The sequence below is a fragment of the Oncorhynchus clarkii genome, chromosome 16 (assembly GCF_045791955.1).
Source record: "Oncorhynchus clarkii lewisi isolate Uvic-CL-2024 chromosome 16, UVic_Ocla_1.0, whole genome shotgun sequence".
NCBI lineage: Eukaryota > Metazoa > Chordata > Actinopteri > Salmoniformes > Salmonidae > Oncorhynchus > Oncorhynchus clarkii.
In genome coordinates this window covers 18,210,324-18,231,076 of record NC_092162.1, presented here as the reverse complement: position 1 = coordinate 18,231,076, position 20,753 = coordinate 18,210,324, and the positions used below count along the sequence as shown (strand labels likewise).

Here is a 20,753-nt window from a genome sequence, read left to right as displayed (position 1 = left end):
AATTGAAACAAAAGGTATCTTATACCTTTTGTTCTATATGTAGTTAGGGTGCATGCTACAGTATTTACCTATTCATCTATGACCATACAGCTGTACATTACGTTAGGACAGGGAATCCATATAATTATTAGCAATTAGTAATTTAATAAGATCTGGGAGTCAGTGATTTGGGTTGCTATGAGGTTTCAGTTGCTTGTCTGCATTAAGTTTGAAACACACACACACCTTTTTCACTGCACTCAGCAGAGATACGGTTTGTGATGCTTATCAGTAATCCAATGCTCTTGTTTTGGTTGTCACATATTTTCGGGTTTAGGGTTCATGAAATCAGAGATTGTCGGTGAGGTACAGCGGGATCCAACCAACACACCCTGCAGGCAGCTGCCACATTCCCCATAATAGCTGAGGAGGAAAGGGGATCTCAGCCCTATGCACGCTGCCGCTGCTTAGCGGTCACACCAGCAATCATCTCACCAACACCTGACCCAGATCCCCAAGCACCACCACATTCCAAAGAGCACGTCTGGATGAGGACATTTGAATTGGAAAGGGACATTTGAATTGCATTAGTAATGGGAAATTGTAGGCTATTGGACACTTTATTAATATTACAATACCACTTCATTTAGACTGTTGCATCCATTACTATATTTCTAGTGTACTCCATACAGGATGGATACCATGGGACAGTTCATATTTGAGAAGCTCATGTTCAAGTTTTTCTTACTTTTCACACTTTGGAAGCTCTTGGAGGTGCAAATATTCATGTAGGCCTATACCATTTAAGTCCACGGTGTAGTGCAAAATCAAATCCCACTTTAATTGGGCTGTTGGATAACTTGTCAGACAATCTAATTATGTACACCTAGAGCGAGAGTCATTATTCTTTGGTTTGACCTCTGTCTGAACTCTGACCCCACTCTATGTTGTCATTACAGTATGGGGCCAGGGTCAGCGATGTCTTGTAGCAGATGGATTGACAAGAAAATCAACTCAAACATGAAACTCTCATATGTTTCATTTTTTAAGAAACAAGCAATGCTTTATCCTTAACACTTCTTGTCCATTCTAAAAAAAATACATGTAAATAATTTGATGGTTCATCATTTAATGCTCAACTGAATGCATTGCATCATGCTGTATAGTGCCTAGTTTCAATCAGGCATGTCTTCATTAGAAGCATGGATTCCAGCAGCTACTGCCAGGGCTGGGCTTATAACTCTACCGGGTCTGTCTCTGTGTACACAGGCACAGTGATCCCGCCAGGAAAGTGAGGGGCCCCTTGTGACAAAAAGAGAGAGAATAGGGGGGGAAAGACAGGAGAAGCCACTCCATAAAATGAATATACATTTTTCACAGTAATATAATACACCACTCCATGTGGTGACTTTCTATGAACAGGGCATTCATTGAATAAACCTCAAGTAACCTCAAGTAAGAGAGTGTTTGAATGAAAGGGTCCGCTGCTCAGCACACGAGGAGTTAAAAACAAGTTTATCCTGGAAATTGTAATCCCTCTCTCCCTCTTTCCCTCTTCTGAATGGTCTAACCCACCGGTTCACATGACCCCCACCCCCTTTCACGGAGAGTGTATGAGTGTGTGTGCATGAGTGTGTATGTTGTCCTTGCCTTATATAGAGGAAAGTTGTGGCTCCAGTAAAGTCTCCCACATTCCCTCTCTCCTCCCTCTTTCTCTCTTAGCCTCTTGCGTAGAAGGACGCAGTAGCTGGTACAGCAGCCTCTCTGCTCAACCCGTCATTTACTATAGTATTTAGGCTTTTTAGCCTACTCTAACTTCCTCTGCATCGTTGAGCTGCTCAGATCACAATGAACGGGCCAGTGGACGGATTGTATGACGCTGAGCACTATGGGTCATTCATGTTTACCTCTGAATCTGTGGGAGAAGGACACCCAGGTGAGTAGACAGCTCTAGTCTGGATACCATAACACCACTATGCCTTTGCATGGTCCCCATGAAACAGAACAGAACCATAGAATGTCATGCACTGCATCAATAGAAAGTTTGTTTTCTTCTTCGAGATCCCACCGCTGACACCAATGGGTTTTATGAATTAGTTGTACTTGTATTTGAATGGTTGCTTATGCCATGCAGGAAGAAGCGGAAGGAGGAGACACAAAGGAGCGGATTCACTAAGAGTTTGCACCATGTAAACTGAGAGGAAACATATTGAGAAAGTACAGAAGTTGTCAGTAGAATTGGATGCCTGCACAATTCAATCAAACTGGGAGCATGCTACAGAGGTGCTGTAGAGACATACCATTGACAATTTATGGATGCATGTGTTGCTGTTACTCTCCAGTTACTCCAGTAGGACGGGTCAAGCAAATGGAAGGGGACGGTGGTATAATATACTTTCACCTCTGTTGACATACAGTAGGCCTACTATATTCCTGACAGTACTTACAGTACTAACTGCTACTCTGAATGTGTAATTATGAATATAAATATTGATACATACTTGCCAAAGCACCCTCTCTCTCTTTCTTGCTCCCTTCAATATAGTATGATGTATATTCCAAACTAGAGGAGGCTGCTGAGGGAAGGATGGCTCATAATAATGGCTAGAACGGATGGAATGGCATCAAACACCTAGAAACCACCAACCTCCTGTGCTCCACACATAATTACACATACACCCGGAGCAGTGGCATGCAACTTAGGCAACATATGCCCTAACACCTGCCTCATGATGGCCAAGTACCTTCTCTGCATTTAATGTCACAATGTGTTCAGAGACAACTTGATCTGCTCACATATCAATTACTGTATCACACTTTCCCTCACTAATTATGGTATGCTCTCATGAATGTCTCACGTTAAAAACACCACTCATTACATGGTTAATACATGTTTTGATATGCATGTTTTGATATATCTGTTGGTCACAGATACCTTTTTAAAAAAAGGTAGGCGCGTGGATCAGAAAACAAGTCACTATCTGCTGTGACCACCATTTGCCTCATGCAGCGCAACATTGCATTCAAGTAGAGTTGAACAGGCTGTTGAATGTGGCCTGTGGAATGTTATCCCACTCCTTTTCAATGGCTGTGCGAAGTTGCTGGATATTGGCGGGAACTGGAACACGCTACCATTCACGTCAATCCAGAGCATCCCAAACATGCTCAAGTGGTGAGTGTGCAGGCCATGGAAGCATTGGGATATTTTCAGCTTCCAGGCATTGTGTACAGATCCTTTCGACATGGGGCCGTGCATTATCATGCTGAAACATGAGATGATGGCGGCAGAGCATTGGCACGACAATGCCCCTCTGGATCTCGTCACGGTATCTCTGTGCATTAAAATTGCCATCATTAAAATGCAATTGTGTTCATTGTCCCTAGTTTATGCCTGCCCATTCCATAACCTCACCGCCACCATGGGACACTCTGTTCACAACGTCAGCAAACTGCTCGCTCACACGATGCTATACACGTGGCCTGCGGTTGTGAGGCCGGTTGGAGGTACTAACAGATTCTCTAAAATGATGTTGGAGGCGGCTTTTGGTAGAGAAATTAACATTAAATTATTTGGCAACAGCTCTGGTGGACATTCCTGCAGTCAGCATGCCAATTGCACGCTCCCTCAACACTTAAGACATCTGTGGCATTGTGTTGTGTGACAAAACTGCACATTTTAGAGAGGCCTTTTATTCTCCCCAGGACAAGGTGCAAATTTGTGCACAATATTTGAGAGAAATAAGCTCGTATGGATGATTTCTGGGATTTTTTTATTTCAGCTCAGGAATCATGGGGCTAACACTACTTGTTGCGTTTATATTTTTGTTCAGTGTAAATGGGTGAAAACCAGAAACATAAGGGTTACAAACATAACAATTAAGCAAAATATGTATTTATTTAGATTGACGGGTGAAGACTGAATATCTCATATCTCTTTAAATGAAGGCATATCAACATCAATCAAAGAATATAACACAAATGATTGTGAATATGAAATAGTTTGAACACTCAACCTCCTTGTGAAGTTTACACAATATGTTGATATATGCACATATATGGTGGTGTATATTGACGGGTGGGGAGGAAAACACGCTACAGAGGTATGCATTAACAGAACTAAAGCTATTCCGAGGGTTGGAGCACCTAATATGAGCCAACCAAGAGTAGTACTCTGACGGAAGGGTGAAATATAATCTAGGTCTTGACTTGGCTTCTGCCATGTGCAGCAAAAGGTCAAGCCAGGAAACTACCTCATCAACTTCAGGAGGTTCATTATGGTCAGTTACAGTGTCTTCAGAAAGTATTCATGCCCATTGACTTATTCCACATTTTGTTGTGTTACAGCCTGAATTCAACATTTATTAAATATTTTTTTCTTACCCATCTACACACAATACCCCATAATGACAAAGTGAAAATGTGTTTTTAGATTTCTTTTGCAAATCTATTGAAAATCGAATAGAGAAATATTACATTTACATACCCCCAACCAAGCAAAAAGACACTAACTGCTAATTTGTTTGAAAATGAGTTAATGTCATTTTTGCTACATTAAATACATGCTTAATCATGTAGACATGTATCCTACCTCTATTGTATTGTGTTTTGGAGAAAATGGGGGTCATGTTAACTGCATAAAGTTACTGTGAGACCAAGGTAAATAAAAGCAATTTTTCTCAGTTCCATGCAATGAGCAGGTACTGCCTTTTTGCTTGGTCGGGTAGCATAAGTATTCACACCCCTGAGTCAATACTTTGTAGATGCACCTTCGGTGGTGATTAGAGCTTTGAATAATCTTGGGTATGTCTGTATCAGCTTTACACATCTGGATTTGGGGATTTTCTCCCATTCTTCCTAGCAGATATTCTCAAGCTCTGTTAGGTTAGATGGGGAGTGATGGTTAACAGCAATCTTCAAGTCTTTCATGTTTTTAGACATTTTTGCAAATGTATTGAAAATGAAATTCAGAAATATCTACTTTACATGAAGTACAACTACAATAAAACAATAAAACTACAATACCTCTCGCCATCTGGCCATCTGGCTTCCCTGTTCCACTTTACATGAAGTACAACTACAATAAAACAATAAAACTACAATACCTCTTTCGCCATCTGGCCATCTGGCTTCCCTGTTCCACTTTACATGAAGTACAACTACAATAAAACAATAAAACTACAATACCTCTTTCGCCATCTGGCCATCTGGCTTCCCTGTTCCACTTTACATGAAGTACAACTACAATAAAACAATAAAACTACAATACCTCTTTCGCCATCTGGCCATCTGGCTTCCCTGTTCCACTTTACATGAAGTACAACTACAATAAAACAATAAAACTACAATACCTCTTTCGCCATCTGGCCATCTGGCTTCCCTGTTCCATCTACTGCACCCTATGATCACTTGGCTACATAGCTGATGCCTGCTGGACTGTTCATTAATCACGGTACTCCATTTAGTTTATTTTTGTTTATATGTCGGCCCCAGCCTTGAACTCAGGCCCTGTGTGTAGTTAACCGACCCTCTCTGCCCATTCATCACCATTTTACCTGTTGTTGTCTTAACTGATTAGCTGTTGTTGTCTTACCCGTTGTTGTCTTAGCTAGCTCTGCCAATCAATACTTGTGATTGCTTCATGTCTCTCTCAAATGTCAATATTTCTTATACACTGTTGTTTAGGATAGTTATCATTGTTTTAGTTTACTGCGGAGCTACTTGTCCCACTCAACATGCCTCAGATACCTTCTTTGTCCCACCTCCCACACATGCGGTGACCTCACCCAGCATAACTAGCCCGACCAGAGATGCAACCTCTCTTATCATCACTCGGTGCCTGGGTTTACCTCCACTGTACCCGCACCCCACCATACCCCTGTCTGTACATTATGCCCTGAATCTATTTTACCACGGCCAGAAATCTGCTCCTTTTATTCTCTGTCCCCAACGCACAAGACGACCAGTTTTGACAGCCTTTAGCCGTACCATCCTACTCCTCCTCTGTTCCTCGGATGATGTGGAGGTTAACCCAGACCCTGCGTGTCCCCAGGCACTCTCATTTCTTGACTTCTGTAACCGAAAAGCCTTGGTTTCATGCATGTTAACATCAGAAGCCTCCTCACTAAGTTTGTTTTACTCAATGCTTTAGCACACTCCGCCAACCCTGATGTCCTTGCCGTGTCTGAATCCTGGTTTAGGAAACCCCCCAAAATTCTGAGATTTCCATAGCGAACTACAACATTTTCCATCAAGATAGAACTGCCAAAGGGGGAGGAGTTGCAATCTACTCCAGAGATAGCCTGCAAAGTTCTGTCATACTTTCCAGGTCTATGCCCAAACAGTTCGAGCTTCTAATTTTTAAAATTAATCTCTCCAGAAATAAGTCTCTCACTGTTGCCGCCTGTTATAGACCCCCCCTCAGCTCCCAGCTGTGCCCTGGACACCATATGTGAATTGTTTGCCCCCATCTATCTTCAGAGTTCGTTCTGTTAGGTGACCTAAACTGGGATATGCTTAACACCCCGGTAGTCCTACAATCTAAGCTAGATGCCCTCAATCTTACACAAATTATCAAGGAACCCACCAGGTACAACCCTAAATCTGTAAACATGGGCACCCTCATAGATATTATCCTGACCAACTTGCCCTCCAAATACACCTCAACCAGGATCTCAGCGATCACTGCTTCATTGCCTGCATCCTCTATGGGTCCGCGGTCAAATGACCACCCCTCCTCACAGTCAAACTCTCCCTAAAACACTTCTGCGAGCAGGCTTTTCTAATCGACCTGGCCAGGGTATCCTGGAAGGATATTGACCTCATCCCGTCAGTAGAGGATGCCTGGTCGTTCTTTAAAAGTGCTTTCCTCACCATCTAAAATAAGCATGCTCCTTTCAAAAAATGTAGAACTAAAAACAGATATATCCCTTGGTTCACTCCAGACCTGACTGCCCTCGATCAGCACAAAAACATCCTATGGCGGACTGCACTAGCATCGAATAGTCGCCGCGATATGCAACTTTTCAGGAAGTCAGGAACCAATACACGCAGTCAATCAGGAAAGCAAAGGCTAGCTTTTTCAAACAGAAATTTGCATCCTGTAGCTCTAACTCCAAAATGTTTTGGGACACTGTAAAGTCCATGAAGAATAAGATCACCTCCTCCCAGCTGCCCACTGCACTGAGGCTAGGTAACACTGTCACCACTGATAAATCCACGATAATCGAGAATTTCAATAAACATTTCTTTACGGCTGGCCATGCTTTCCTCCTGGCTACCCCAACACTGGCCAACAGCTCCGCAACCCCCTCAGCTACTTGTCCAAGCCTCCCCAGCTTCTCCTTCCCCCAAATCCAGTTAGCAGATGTTCTGAAAGAGCTGCAAAACCCGGACCCGTACAAATCAGCTGGGCTAGACAATCTGGACCCTCTCTTTCTAAAATTATCCGCCGCCATTGTTGCAACCCCTATTACCAGTCTGTTCAACCTCTCTTTCGTATCGTCCGAGATCCCTAAAGATTGGAAAGCTGCCGTCATCTCCATCTTCAAAGGGGGTGACACTCTAGACCCAAACTGTTATAGACCTATATCCATCCTGCCCTGCCTTTCAAAAGTATTCGAAAGCCAAGCTAATAAACAGATCACTGACCAATTTGAATCCCACCATACCTTCTCCACTGTGCAATCCGGTTTTCGAGCTGGTCACGGGTGCACCTCAGCCACGCTCAAGGTACTAAACGATATCATAACCGCCATCGATAAAAGACAGTACTGTGCAGCTGTCTTCATCGACCTGGCCAAGGCTTTAGACTCTGTCAATCACGTTATTCTTATCGGCAGACTCAGCAGCCTTGGTTTCTCAAATGACTGCCTCGCCTGGTTCACCAACTACTTCTCAGACAGAGTTCAGTGTGTCAAATTGGAGGGCCTGTTGTCCGGACCTCTGGCAGTCTCTATGGGGGTACCACAGGGTTCAATTCTCGGGCCGACTCTTTTCTTTGTATATATCAACGATGTCGCTCTTGCTGTGGGTGATTCCCTGATCCACCTCTATGCAGACGTCACCATTCTGTATACATCTGTCCCTTCTTTGGACACTGTGTTAACTAACCTCCAAACAAGCTTCAATGCCATACAACACTCCTTCCGTGGCCTCCAACTGCTCTTAAACGCTAGTAAAACTAAATGCATGCTTTTGAACCGTTCGCTGCCCGCACCTGCCCACCCGACTAGCATCACTACTCTATACGGTACTGAATTAGAATATGTGGATAACTACAAATACCTAGGTGTCTGGCTAGACTCTCCTTCCAGACTCATATTTAACATCTCCAATCCAAAATTAAATCTAAAATTGGCTTCCTATTTCGCAACAAAGCCTCCTTCACTCACGCCTCCAAACATACCTTCATAAAACTGACTCCTAGCGATCCTCGACTTCAGCGATGTCATTTACAAAATAGCTTCCAACACTCTACTCAACAAACTGGATGCAGTCTATCACAGTGCCATCTGTTTTGTCACCAAAGCCCCTTATATCATCCACCACTGCGACCTGTATGCTCTAAACGGCTGGTCCTCGCTACATATTCGTCGCCAGACCCACTGGCTCCAGGGCATCTATAAGTCTATGCTAGGTAAAGTTCCGCCTTATCTCTGCTCACTGGTCACGATAACAACCCCCCCGTAGTACGCGCTCCAGCTGGTATATCTCACTGGTCATCCCCAAAGCCAATACCTCCTTTGGCCGCCTTTCCTTCCAGTTCTCTGCTGCCAATGACTGTAACGAATTGCAAATATTGCTGAAGCTGGAGACTTACATTTCCCTCACTAACATTAAACATCAGCTATCTGAGCAGCTAACTGATCGCTGCAGCTGTACATAGCCCATCTTTAAATAACCACCCTGTCACGTTCTGACCTTTATTTCCTTTGTTTTGTCTTTATTTAGTATGGTCAGGGTATGAGTTAGAGTGGGCAGTCTATGTTTGTTTTTCTATGTTTGGTTTCTGTTTCGGCCTAGTATGGTTCTCAATCAGAGGCAGTTGTCTCTGATTGAGAATCATACTTAGGTAGCCTGGGTTTCACTGTTGGTTTGTGGGTGTTTGTTTCCGTGTGAGTGTTTGTCGCCACACGGTACTGTTTCGGTTTTAGTTTTCATCACATCGTTTATTGTTTTGTATTTCAGTGTTCAGTTCGTTTTTAATAAATCGTCATGAACACTTACCACGCTGCATCTTGGTCCGATCCTTACTCCTCTTCAGACGAAGATGAAATCTACCGTTACACACCCAATCTACCTACCTCATCCCCATATTTTTTTTAATGTACTTTTCTGCTCTTTTGCACACCAGTATTTCTACTTGCACATCACCATCTGCTCATCTATCACTCCAGTGTTAATTTGCTAAATTGTAATTACTTCGCTACTATGGCCTATTTATTGCCTTACCTCCTCACGCCATTTGCACACACTGTATATAGACTTTATTTTTTTCTATTGTGTTATTGACTGTGCGCTTGTTTATTCCATGTGTGCAGGGGCAAATGTTAGTTGAGGTAATTTGTACATGTAGGTAGGGGTGAAGTTACTATGCATAGATAATAAACAGCGAGTAGCAGCAGTGTACAAAGGGGGGGGGGGGTCAGCAGTCTTATGGCTTGGGGGTAGAAGCTGTTTAAGCCTTTTGGTCCTAGACCTGGTGCTCTGGTACCGCTTGCCGTGCGGTAGCAGAGAAAACAGTCTATGACTTGGGTCTATGACTCTTTGACAATTTTATGGGCTTTCCTCTGACACCGCCTTTTATATTGATCCTGGATGGCAGGACGCTTGGCCCCAGTGATGTACTGGGCCGTACGCACTACCCTCTGTAGCGCCTTACGGTCAGCTGCCGAGCAGTTGCCATACCAGGCGGTGATGCAACTGGTCAGGATGCTCTCGATGGTGCAGCTGTAGAACATTTTGAGGATCTGTGTGCCCATGCTAAATCTTTTCAGTCTCCTGGGGGGGAATAGATTTTGTTGTGCACTCTTCACGACTGTCTTTGTGTGTTTGGACTATAATAGTTTGTTGGTGATGTGGACACTAAGGAACTTGAAACTCTCAACCCACTCCACTACATCCCTGTCGATGTTAATGGGGTCCTGTTTATCTTTCCCTCGATCCTGACTAGTCTCCCAGTCCCTGCCGCTGAAAAACATCCCCACAGCATGATGCTGCCACCACAATTCTTTACCGTAGGGATGGTGCCAGGTTTCCTCCAGACGTGATGCTTGGCATTCAGGCCAAAGAGTTCAATCTTGGTTTCATCAGACCAGAGAATCTTGTTTCTCATGGTCTGAGAGTCCTTTAGGTGCTGTTTGGCAAACCAAGCGGGCTGTCATGTGCCTTTTACTGACGAGTGTCTTCCGTCTGGCCACTCTACCACGAAGACCTGATTGGAGTGCTGCAGAGATGGACAATTCCTTCGACCTCATGGATTGGTTTTTCCTCTGAAATGCACTTTCAACTGTGGGACCTTATATAGACAGGTGTGTGCCTTTCCAAATCATGTCCCATCAATTTAATTGACCACAGGTGGACTCCAATCAAGTTGTAGAAACATCAAGGATGATCAATGGAAACAGGATGCACCTGAGCTCAATTTTGACTCTCAAAGCAAAGGGGCTGAGTTCATATGTAAATAAGGTATTTCTGGTTTTTATTTTTAATACATTTGCAACAAAAAACAACAACATTTTCTTGCTTTGTCATTACGGGGTATTGTGTGTAGATTGATGATTATTCTTTAAAAAAAATCTATTTTAGAATAGGTTTGTAACGTAACAAAATGTGGAAAAAGGGAATGGGTCTGAATACTTTCCGAATGCACTGTAAGTCAAGGGGTATGAATACTTTCTGTACAACACCTACAGTAGCAACCTGATCAAGAGTTTTGGACCTCTTGGTGTAGCTGTTAAGGTGTTGGACTGACAGCCACAGTTTGACTTCCTATCAGGCTAATCCCCCAAATACACTCCCGGGTTTATTAATAATCTACATCCCGTTGCATTACCAAACAATTATGCAAACAGAGTCAAGGCTACATTGTTGACATTGACAAATTAATGACATTACAACATTTTTTTCCCAGATAAGATATGTGACCAGATTAGTGACGCTGTGCTGGATGCTCACCTGAAGCAGGATCCAGATGCCAAGGTGGCCTGTGGTGAGTTGAGGAGAACATCTCACCTCTATATAGCAGCAGAGGACAAACTTCTCAGCCTTTGATCAGGGATGTACCGATGTAGAACTTGATCACCTTTTTGCAGGAGAACCTTTCCTGCAATGCAGAACATTTAACACATGTAATGTATTTGAGGTTTAAAAAGGCTTCTGAATTTTGTAATTCCCACTTTTCAGAATTAAAAAATGTATCAACCCTCTACAAAAATTATCATTATAATCCACACAATAAGTCACATTTCCTGTTGGTGAGCGTCTCAGAGTAGGAGGAGTGCTGATCTAGGATCACCTTTGGCTAAAAGTTCACAATGATTATGAGCGCTCCTATTTTGAGACGCTTGATTCATACAGACCCAGATGCTGTTGAAGTTCTTCAGTCTTTGGCCTGAGCATGGATTATTTACTGAAACGACGGGCCGTCTTTCTCAAAATGTTATACTCTTTTCAGGAAAATGTACACTGAGTGTACAAAACATTATGAACATGACATAGACTGACCAGGTGAATCCAAGTGAAAGCTATAATCCCTTATTGATGTCACCTGTTAAATCCACTTCAATCTGTGTAGATGATGGGGAGGAGACGGGTTAAAGAATGATTTTTAAGCCTTAAGACAGTAGAGACATGGATTGTGTATGTGTGCCATTCAGAGGGTGAAGGGGCAAGACAAGGTTTAAGTGCCTTTGAATGGGGTATGGTAGTAGGTGTCAGGCGTACCGGTTTCTGTCAAGAATTGCAACGCTGCTGGGCTTTTCAGGCTCAACGGCTTCTGGTGTGTATCAAGCAGTGGCGGCTGCTGAGGGGAGGACGGCACATAATAATGGCTGGAACAGAGCTAATGGAATGGCATCAAACACATGGAAACCATTCCACTCATTCTGCTCCAGCCATTGCCACGAGCCCGTCCTCCTGTGGTATCAAGAATGGTCCACCACCCAAAGGACATCCAGCCAACTTGACACAACTGTGGGAAGCATTGGAGTCAACGTCTACACCTTGTAGAGTCCATGCTGAGGCTGTTCTGAGGACAAAAAGGGGGTGCAAAAAGGTGTCCTAATGTTTTGTACACTCGTTGTATGATCATCAGGCATATGGTCAGCATTCTAACCATTGTGTGTTGTGAACAGAGACTGTGTGTAAGACCGGCATGGTGCTACTCTGCGGGGAGATTACATCTCGGGCCAACGTGGACTACCAGACGATTGTGAGGGATACCATCAGGCAAATCGGCTATGACAACTCAGATAAAGGTAATATTGGACTAGGATAAATCATTTCCTCTACCCTAGTACAGTATATATGACATTGGCCTCCCACTACCCTTTTCTTTTCATCATGAGTTGTCATAGCCCAGGTGTGCACAACATACCCACCCCCCCACCCAGGCAGGGCCAGATTAAGTTAGTTAAATCCGGCCCACATGGCAGTTATTGCATGTCATGTTTCACTCCCCTCAGGTTTTGACTATAAGACCTGTAACGTGCTGGTGGCTCTGGAGCAGCAGTCCCCTGACATCGCCCAGGGAGTTCACATTGACCGGATGGAGAATGACATTGGAGCAGGAGACCAGGTGATTAAACAGATCCTTCAACAATTGGGGTCTGAGGCATTAGGTGTGTGAGGTGATGTTATTCTAAACTGCCTGTGCTTGGTTTGCAGGGTCTGATGTTTGGCTATGCCACTGATGAGACCGAGGAGTGCATGCCTCTCACCATCGTCCTCGCCCACAAACTCAATGCCAAGATGGCTGAATTGAGGCGGAACGGCACTGTCCCCTGGCTCCGCCCTGACTCCAAGACACAGGTATGATGATGGTTAAGCTCAAAGATGGGCAGTATTTCGGATCCATGTATTTGAAATATGCATTTCAATAACTTTTGAGTATGTTGTCAATTGTATTACCATGGGCTGAACTACACTCCAATGTATTTTGTAACAAGATACTTTCGAGAGCTGTAATTTGTATTTACAAAATACTTTTCTACACTGATTTTTTTAGAGGTTCACCATTTTGTGGCCCCCCTTTCACCCATGATTGGTATCAGAAGTTTGATAGCACTATGGTGTGATAAGACCATCTGCAAAATTAACTAAATATAAATGTGTGTGTAAAAATGGACAATTGCAAAGCATGCTGTGTATTACTTGAATGAGCTCCCCCCCCCCCGAAAAAAAACAATCTAGAAGGGATACAGCAAAACTGACTTTTCGTACCAGGTTTAAGGAGAACTTACGCAGCAGGTTAGGAAAATTAATGTAGCAGGCTAGGAGAATTAAGTTAAACTGTATCCCATCTAGATTTGACATTATAAGGCCAATAATAGTACCCAGTGTGCTTTGCAGTTCATTTTGATATATACATTTAGGTTATTTCGCAGACACTATTATACAAAGTGACTTACGGTGAGTGCATTCAACTAAGGCAGAATAACAACAACATATCACAGTCATAGCAAGTCAAAGGTTTCAGTAGACATTACTGAGAAGGTTGTTGCTGTTCTGGCCGGTTAATTGCAAATGTATTTGCGTATTTTAACATACAAATACATGTATTTTAATTAAATACATTTCAAAATACAAGTATTTTGTAGTTTATTATGATACATTGATCTTTCCGGTATTTTGTCATTTTTGACCATCCCTGGTTATGTTCTGACTGATGAGCCTGGAGCCGATCTTTGTTATCATTCCATTATACATCAGTTAGGTGTTTTCATAAATGGCCATTGAACATGAACCCTCTCAATGCAACAGGAGCTCACCTCTTTTGGAGACCCACTGTCCCTTGCTTTCCAATATCCAGTCTTTAATAAACACACACACACACACACACACACACACACACACACACACACACACACACACACACACACACACACACACACACACACACACACACACACACACACACACACACACACACACACACACACACACACACACACACACACACACACACACACACACATTCATGTGCACATCCTCACAAGTCAAGGTGATTGCCTTTAAAGTCAAATGGACTGGAAGCTATTCTTGTGTTTACACTGAACCCAGTCATAGATATTGGTTTATACCGTGACCATGATGACATTGAGAACATGGATTCCAAGGCCTGGACTCTTCCGTGGTCTGTTTTACTCTCCTCCCCCATCTTCCCATGGACAACTCTCATTGGTCTTTAGGGGAGACCGTTGTCCATCTGTCCCACAAGGGCCCTTGGGAAAAGCTTCAGCACTAAAGTGTTTTTTTTTTTGGAATCTGAGAACTGAGAACTCTCAAGTGCTATTTGGAGTTCCAGGGGTTCAGTGGCGACGAAAGTGAAGTGTGCCACATTTCATCTTGGCGCAGGAGATCTATCAAATCTAATTTTATTTGTCACTTGCTTCGTAAAACAACAGGTGCACACTCTTGGCATTTTCTCAACCAGCTTCAGCTGGAATGCTTTTCCAACAGTCTTGAAGGAGTTCCCACATATGCTGAGCACTTGTTGGCTGCTTTTCCTTCACTCTGTGGTCCAACTCATCCCAAACCATCTCAATTGATTGTGATTGTGGAGGCCAGGTCGTCTGATGCAGCACTCCACCACTCTCCTTCTTGGTAAATTTGACCATGAAGGCCTGATTCACGCAGTCTCCTCTGAACAGTTGATGTTGAGATGTGTCTGTTACTTGAACTCTGTGAAGCATTTATTTGGGCTGCAATTTCTGAGGCTGGTAACTCTAATGAAATTATCCTCTGCAGCAGAGGTAACTCTGAGTCTTCCTTTCCTGTGGCGGTCCTTGTTAGAGGCAGTTTCATCAAAGCGTTTTCAAAGTTCTTGAAATTTTCAGTATTTACTGACCTTCGTGTTTTAAAGTAATGATGGTCTGTCATTTCTCTTTGCTTATTTGAGCTGTTCTTGCCATAATACGGACTTGGTCTTTTACCAAATAGGGCTATCTTCTGTATACCACCCCTACCTGGTCACAACACAACTGATTGGCTCAAATGCTTTTAAGAAGGAAAGAAATTCCACAAATGAACTTTTAACAAGGGACACCTGTTAATTGAAATGCATTCCAGGTGACTACCTCATGAAGCTGGTTGAGAGAATGCCAAGAGTGTGCAACACTGTCATCAAGGCAAAGGGTGGCTACTTTGAAGAATCTCAAAAATAAAATAGATTTTGATTTGTTTAACACTTTTCTGATTGCTAAATGATTCCATATGTGTTACTTTATAGTTTTGATGTCTTCACTATTATTCTACGATGTAGAAAATAGTCAAAATAAAGAAAAACCCTTGAATGAGTAGGTGTGTCCAAACCTTTGACTGGTACTGTATGTGCCAAGTTGCTCTCTCAGAGTATCATAATGGACATGCAACTTTGAATTTCTCCACTTGCGCTCTGCCTTCCTGTAATTTCTCTTCAATTTATTTGTTTCCTCACTCATCCGAGGGGCTGCGTTTGGATGTGTCCTTTTTCAACTTAACTGGAACTATGGCATCAATGGTTGCCCTTAGTTTGCTATTAAAGTTATCACAAGAGGAAGGCAGAATAGGTGGAGGAGTATTGTTCATACACTCAATAAAATCTGTGGCAACTTCAGAGGTAAAATAATGTTTCTTAAGAATGCATTCAGTAATACCCTGTGCTATGGGCAACAAGGTAGTAAAAAATACAGATAAAGTAACATCAACAATAGAGGATATGTCAGTAGAAAGCCCCTTGGTAATAACCAGGTCCAGAGTATGGCCGTGGTTATGGGTGGGCCCAGCACCATGTTGGATAAAGTCCATAGAGCTCAAAATATTAATAAATTCAATGGCCTTGTAGTCAGATTCTTTGTCAACATGAATATTAAAATCCCCCAACACAATGATTTTATCGCAGTTCTCAGGCTTTTGTTCCAGCCCAACAGTAACACCTGATATAAGTAAGTATGGCTCAGAATGAAGATTAGTCATTTGATTAGATATTATTTTAAAGATGTGTTAGTGCTGGGCTGGAAAACTCTCCCCTCACGCCCCTTCTCTCTAGGTGACAGTTCACTACACCCAGGAGAACGGGGCGGTGATCCCTCGTAGAGTTCACACAGTGGTCATCTCAGTGCAGCACGACGACTACGTGAGCCTGGAAGAGCAGAAGGAGATACTGAAGGAGAAGGTCATCAAGGCCGTTGTGCCGGCCAGGTACCTGGACGACAACACCATCTATCACCTGCAGCCCAGCGGACGCTTTGTGATTGGCGGGCCCCAGGTAACCATTATCATGGTCCCATTTGTTAGGTTCTAACAATCCCGGTTGAGCTATTAGAGGCCACATAGGTTTTTTACATTTTAGTTATTTAGCAGATGCTCTTATCCAATTTAGGGTTAAATGCCTTGCTCAAGGGCACATCGGCAGATGTTTCACCTAGTCAGCTCGGGGATTCGAGCCAGCGACCGTCCGGTTACTGGCCCAACGCTCTCAACCACTAGGCTACCTGCCGCCCCCTCACCTCTTTAAGCCAAGGTGGCTGTTCCTCCCTCCACTAAGGAGATCTCCTGACCTTACTTTATCTACTTCCAGTTCACTTCAAGTTATCAGTAAGAGTTCCTTCCTCTCCAGCAGCTCAGTTACAAAGGATGGTTGGGTCTTTGTAGTGTCTGGGTGGTGATCCGTGTAGAATCCATAGCCTGTCAACACGCAAAGTATCTGCTTGAATCATTTTATTTTATTGATGACGAGTTCATCATTTCATATGTGTGAAGGATACAACCTGTCTTTGTCCGCTTTCAAACATTCATACATCTCTGTTTATGAAAGGGTGATGCTGGGGTAACCGGTAGGAAGATCATTGTGGACACATATGGTGGCTGGGGTGCCCACGGTGGCGGGGCCTTCTCTGGTAAGGACTACACCAAGGTGGACCGGTCTGCCGCCTACGCCGCACGCTGGGTCGCCAAGTCCCTGGTCAAGTCCAATCTGTGCAGGAGGGTGCTGGTGCAGGTGAGAGATTCAACCGTATACTTCTCTAAACTTTGGACACTGTCAACCGAACCGAAGTAAACAATGCCTGTCATTTCTATTGGAACTGAGGAGTTGATATCCTGTGCGTGTTTGTGATCCAGGTGTCCTATGCCATTGGAGTGGCAGCACCATTGTCTATTTCCCTGTTCACCTATGGGTCCTCCCAGAAGAGTGAGAAGGAGCTGCTGCATATTGTCAACAAGAACTTTGACCTCCGGCCTGGGGTCATTGTCAGGTGGGACAATATTCTTGTCAATTTCCCCTCAGTCATACATAAAGTTTTTCCTGATCACTCAACCAGGCCATGAGAAATTCTGGGCCTTAGTTATAAGCAACAAATAGGTTCCAGAGTTTTTCCTGATCAGGTCACATGCTAAGAAAATCTTATTGTTCTAGTCTTGTGTGCTCGTGTGTATGTAAATATTCCCTGTCGTCAACACTAAGTGGCAGCAATGGGATTTGACTGGAATACCTTGCTGGATATTTGTCCACAGAGACCTGGACCTGAAAAGGCCCATCTATCAGAAGACGGCCTGCTACGGCCACTTTGGCAGGAAGGAGTTTCCCTGGGAGGTGGCCAAGAACCTCAACTTCTAGTGTGTGGTGCGGTAGGCAACGGGCAACGGTGACATGGGCAGCTGTCTATGTTGACCAGTACACGACAGCCATGCTGGCAGCTGTTAGGGGTACAGGGGAGGGTGGGCAAGGTTGGAGTAAGGGGGAGTGTACTCTCTCTCGCTCTCTCTTTGGCTGAAAACTGAAAACCCAAACATCTCGGTCATAAGATAAGGGGCGGTGGCTATGACCTCAATGGCCATCAGATATGTGAGATGGCTGATTGGCATTTTCAAAGTATTTTTAACATATACTACACACCCCCATACATGTGGCTTGTCTCACAAACACAACCTCCTTTTTGGTGCAGTTTTCATTTTTGTTTGTTTTCAGTAATGCCTAAAACATGGATAAAAAAGAAATTGGGTTAACTACACTTGTCCTGTTGTAACCGCTAAAACCGCCTGTTGTTATTATGCAAATGACCAAATCTAAAGGTAGAATAGCCATACTTTACGTAGCAGTTACATTTACTTTAAGGCCCAATGCAGCTGTTTTTTAAAATTATCTCAATATCAAAAAGAATGTGGGTAACAATTAAACACCTTACTATAGTAGTTCAAATTAAAATGGTCAAATAGCTTTTTTTGTGAGCAAAAAACAGTGGTCTGAGTGAGGGACCTAATTGGAGGGGCCTAATGTGGAAAGGATATGCATCCTGAAAAATAACTGTTATTGGCAGAGAGTATTGTATTTTCAACAATATGATACAAAACACAGAAAACTATTTTGACTGCACTGGGTCTTTTAATACTAGTTGATACCATCAAAGAACACCTGTTAACTACACTCTATTTGACATGCTGTGATTGACATGTGAAGTGGTGTTCCTTCTTAATTCCTTTTATCCAAACTTTTTCTAACAAAATTCAGGGAAGGGTTTTCAAGTAAGGCTGATCAATTAGAGGTTCAATAGTATAGTTGAGTGCTTTGTGAAGCTTCGTTCAAATCAAGGCACTAATACACAAAATCTCTTGGAAAGAGACACACGACTTCTACATGCTTTTATGTTAGAACGCTTTTATTGTAGAGATATTACCAGAGGCAGGGCTAGCTTTTTCTGAGCGTGAAGGGTTTAGAGTAAAATGGTATGTCGCCACATTTTGGTTCAATGTAGAAAAAAACGTCTGAGAATGTTGTGTCAGTGCTGTTACCTTGTCCCGATTGCTGTAACTGCTCGGAAACCAGATGAACTCAGATCCTTCAAATACAGTTTGTCAATAGATAACAGGAAAATGTAAATAGGGTTTTGAACAATAAAACATGAACTGTATACGTCTTTTCATCAGTCTCTATAAGAGTTCATTCTCAGAAAAGGGTTTTATTCTTTGCTGGTGCATTGATAATGCCTTAAAGTAATAATCCACTCAAACTATCTATTGGTATTTGTTTCATTAGTCCACTGTTGACACAGTCCCAAAATGCCTTGCATGTCAGAAATCAAGTTTTCGAGATATGGAACTTTCAAAACGCTAATTGTCATAGCCGGTGTGATACATTTTGTATCTCTGCCTGCTTGAACAGCAATTGATCTGATTGGCATGAAACATTGACTAGATAGAAGACAGCTCAGAGATAAAAAAAAACAAACAGATTCTAGACGATAAATAGACAGATTTAGATCAAGTAAAAAATGTGTCTATATTTGCATTAATACCTGAAGAATTGAACAGCATACATAAAATAACATGTTTGTATTAACATTTCTTCTTCTTGTCATCAATTTGGTACAAGGATACACGTTCAAAGTGATTCACTTCTCTTGTTTGCTTCCTTTCTCACTGTAACACTTTCTCTGCATCGGATGACACTGCAACAAAACCATTGATCAGGGGGCCCTCTACTGGTTTCAATGTGTAACACACAACACCAAATAAAGGTTTTCAGACTCCTCACAAAATGAAACAACAAGGGTCACTGCACCTGAACCGAACCTCCCTTTACCCTATTTGCTTATATTTCATACAATACAACAATCAAACCTCTGATATAAAACAAATATCTCTGAGCACAGAAAACAACAATACCTCTTTTGTTTGACTTTAACTTCCCTTTAAGTTCCTGTTAAAAGGCACTGAACAGCTGGTGATGTAACAGATTTTCCTGAGTAGAAACAATGCGATGCAGAGTTCAGTGTCTGAATGGCCAAACATAATAACACAGGTACTGACCCAGCCATATTCTGCTTAGTCATTAAAGATTTTTCAGGCACTCAATCAAGACATTGGATCTGATTCACGGCAAGCGAACAAGTTCTCGTAATCAAGAGTGATTACGTATTGATGAAAGGAAAAGACAGGGAAGGTGTGTGTGTGTGTGTGCACCTGCCTGTGTTCCTTCCAAAAGGCACTTGTAACATATGTTTGCAATCCACCCTGTACTGTCTACTGCAACGCAGTGCAAATATGGCAATAACATGATATTAGTCTTTGGTCAATGGTTAGAAAAGCTTTGGGTGCTTTAGCTATGTGCAATACCGAGCAGGTCCATTTGGAGGGTGTGTCGTCCTCATGCCCTTTGGTGGTCTGTGATTGGTCAGTGATCCACTCTTCCCACTCCAACCCTGTTTGTGATTGGTCAGTGGGCACAGAAGCCTGCCTTTGATAGGCCTACAGCATTGCTATGCCATCTGGTTGGTAGTGGTGGTTGGGCCCTCCTGCCTCCTCGGCCTTGTGGTCACTGCTGGAAAAGCCCTGGACACCCCCTCTGGCCAGCACCATAAGGGTATCCCCGGACATGTCCCCAAACTCAAAGGCAAAGGTCCCAAAGAAGAGCATGATGATGATGCAGAAGAGCCACTCAAAGATGGCGGAGGCGTGTTGCAGGGCAAAGCTCTCCTGGACAAAGAAGACACCGCCTGGGAGGGACAGAGGGTTAAGGAGAACAACAGCACCTATCTAGACAGAGGGACTACTGAGAGATAGCATGTGGAAACACACTT

The 20,753-nt window shown here is 43.1% G+C and overlaps 2 protein-coding genes across 2 annotated transcripts in view; one reads left to right on the top strand and one right to left on the bottom strand.

Annotated features, from left to right (window-relative positions):
* The first annotated feature begins 1,581 nt into the window (after positions 1 to 1,581).
* On the top strand, positions 1,582 to 19,085 carry LOC139368095 (S-adenosylmethionine synthase-like). The gene is made up of 9 exons (XM_071106662.1): positions 1,582 to 1,915; positions 11,111 to 11,188; positions 12,333 to 12,455; positions 12,663 to 12,775; positions 12,865 to 13,008; positions 16,226 to 16,444; positions 16,994 to 17,176; positions 17,299 to 17,432; positions 17,692 to 19,085. The coding sequence occupies exons 1-9, from the start codon at positions 1,828 to 1,830 to the stop codon at positions 17,792 to 17,794; spliced, it is 1,185 nt and encodes a 394-aa protein (XP_070962763.1). The 5' UTR covers positions 1,582 to 1,827; the 3' UTR covers positions 17,795 to 19,085.
* The window catches only part of LOC139368096 (transmembrane protein 150A-like), a 32,536-nt gene continuing 30,188 nt past the window's right edge, over positions 18,406 to 20,753 (bottom strand). The window contains exon 9 of the mRNA XM_071106663.1: positions 18,406 to 20,669. Within this exon, the coding sequence (XP_070962764.1) occupies positions 20,422 to 20,669 (248 nt within the window). The 3' untranslated portion in view covers positions 18,406 to 20,421. The remainder of the gene's footprint in view (positions 20,670 to 20,753) is intronic.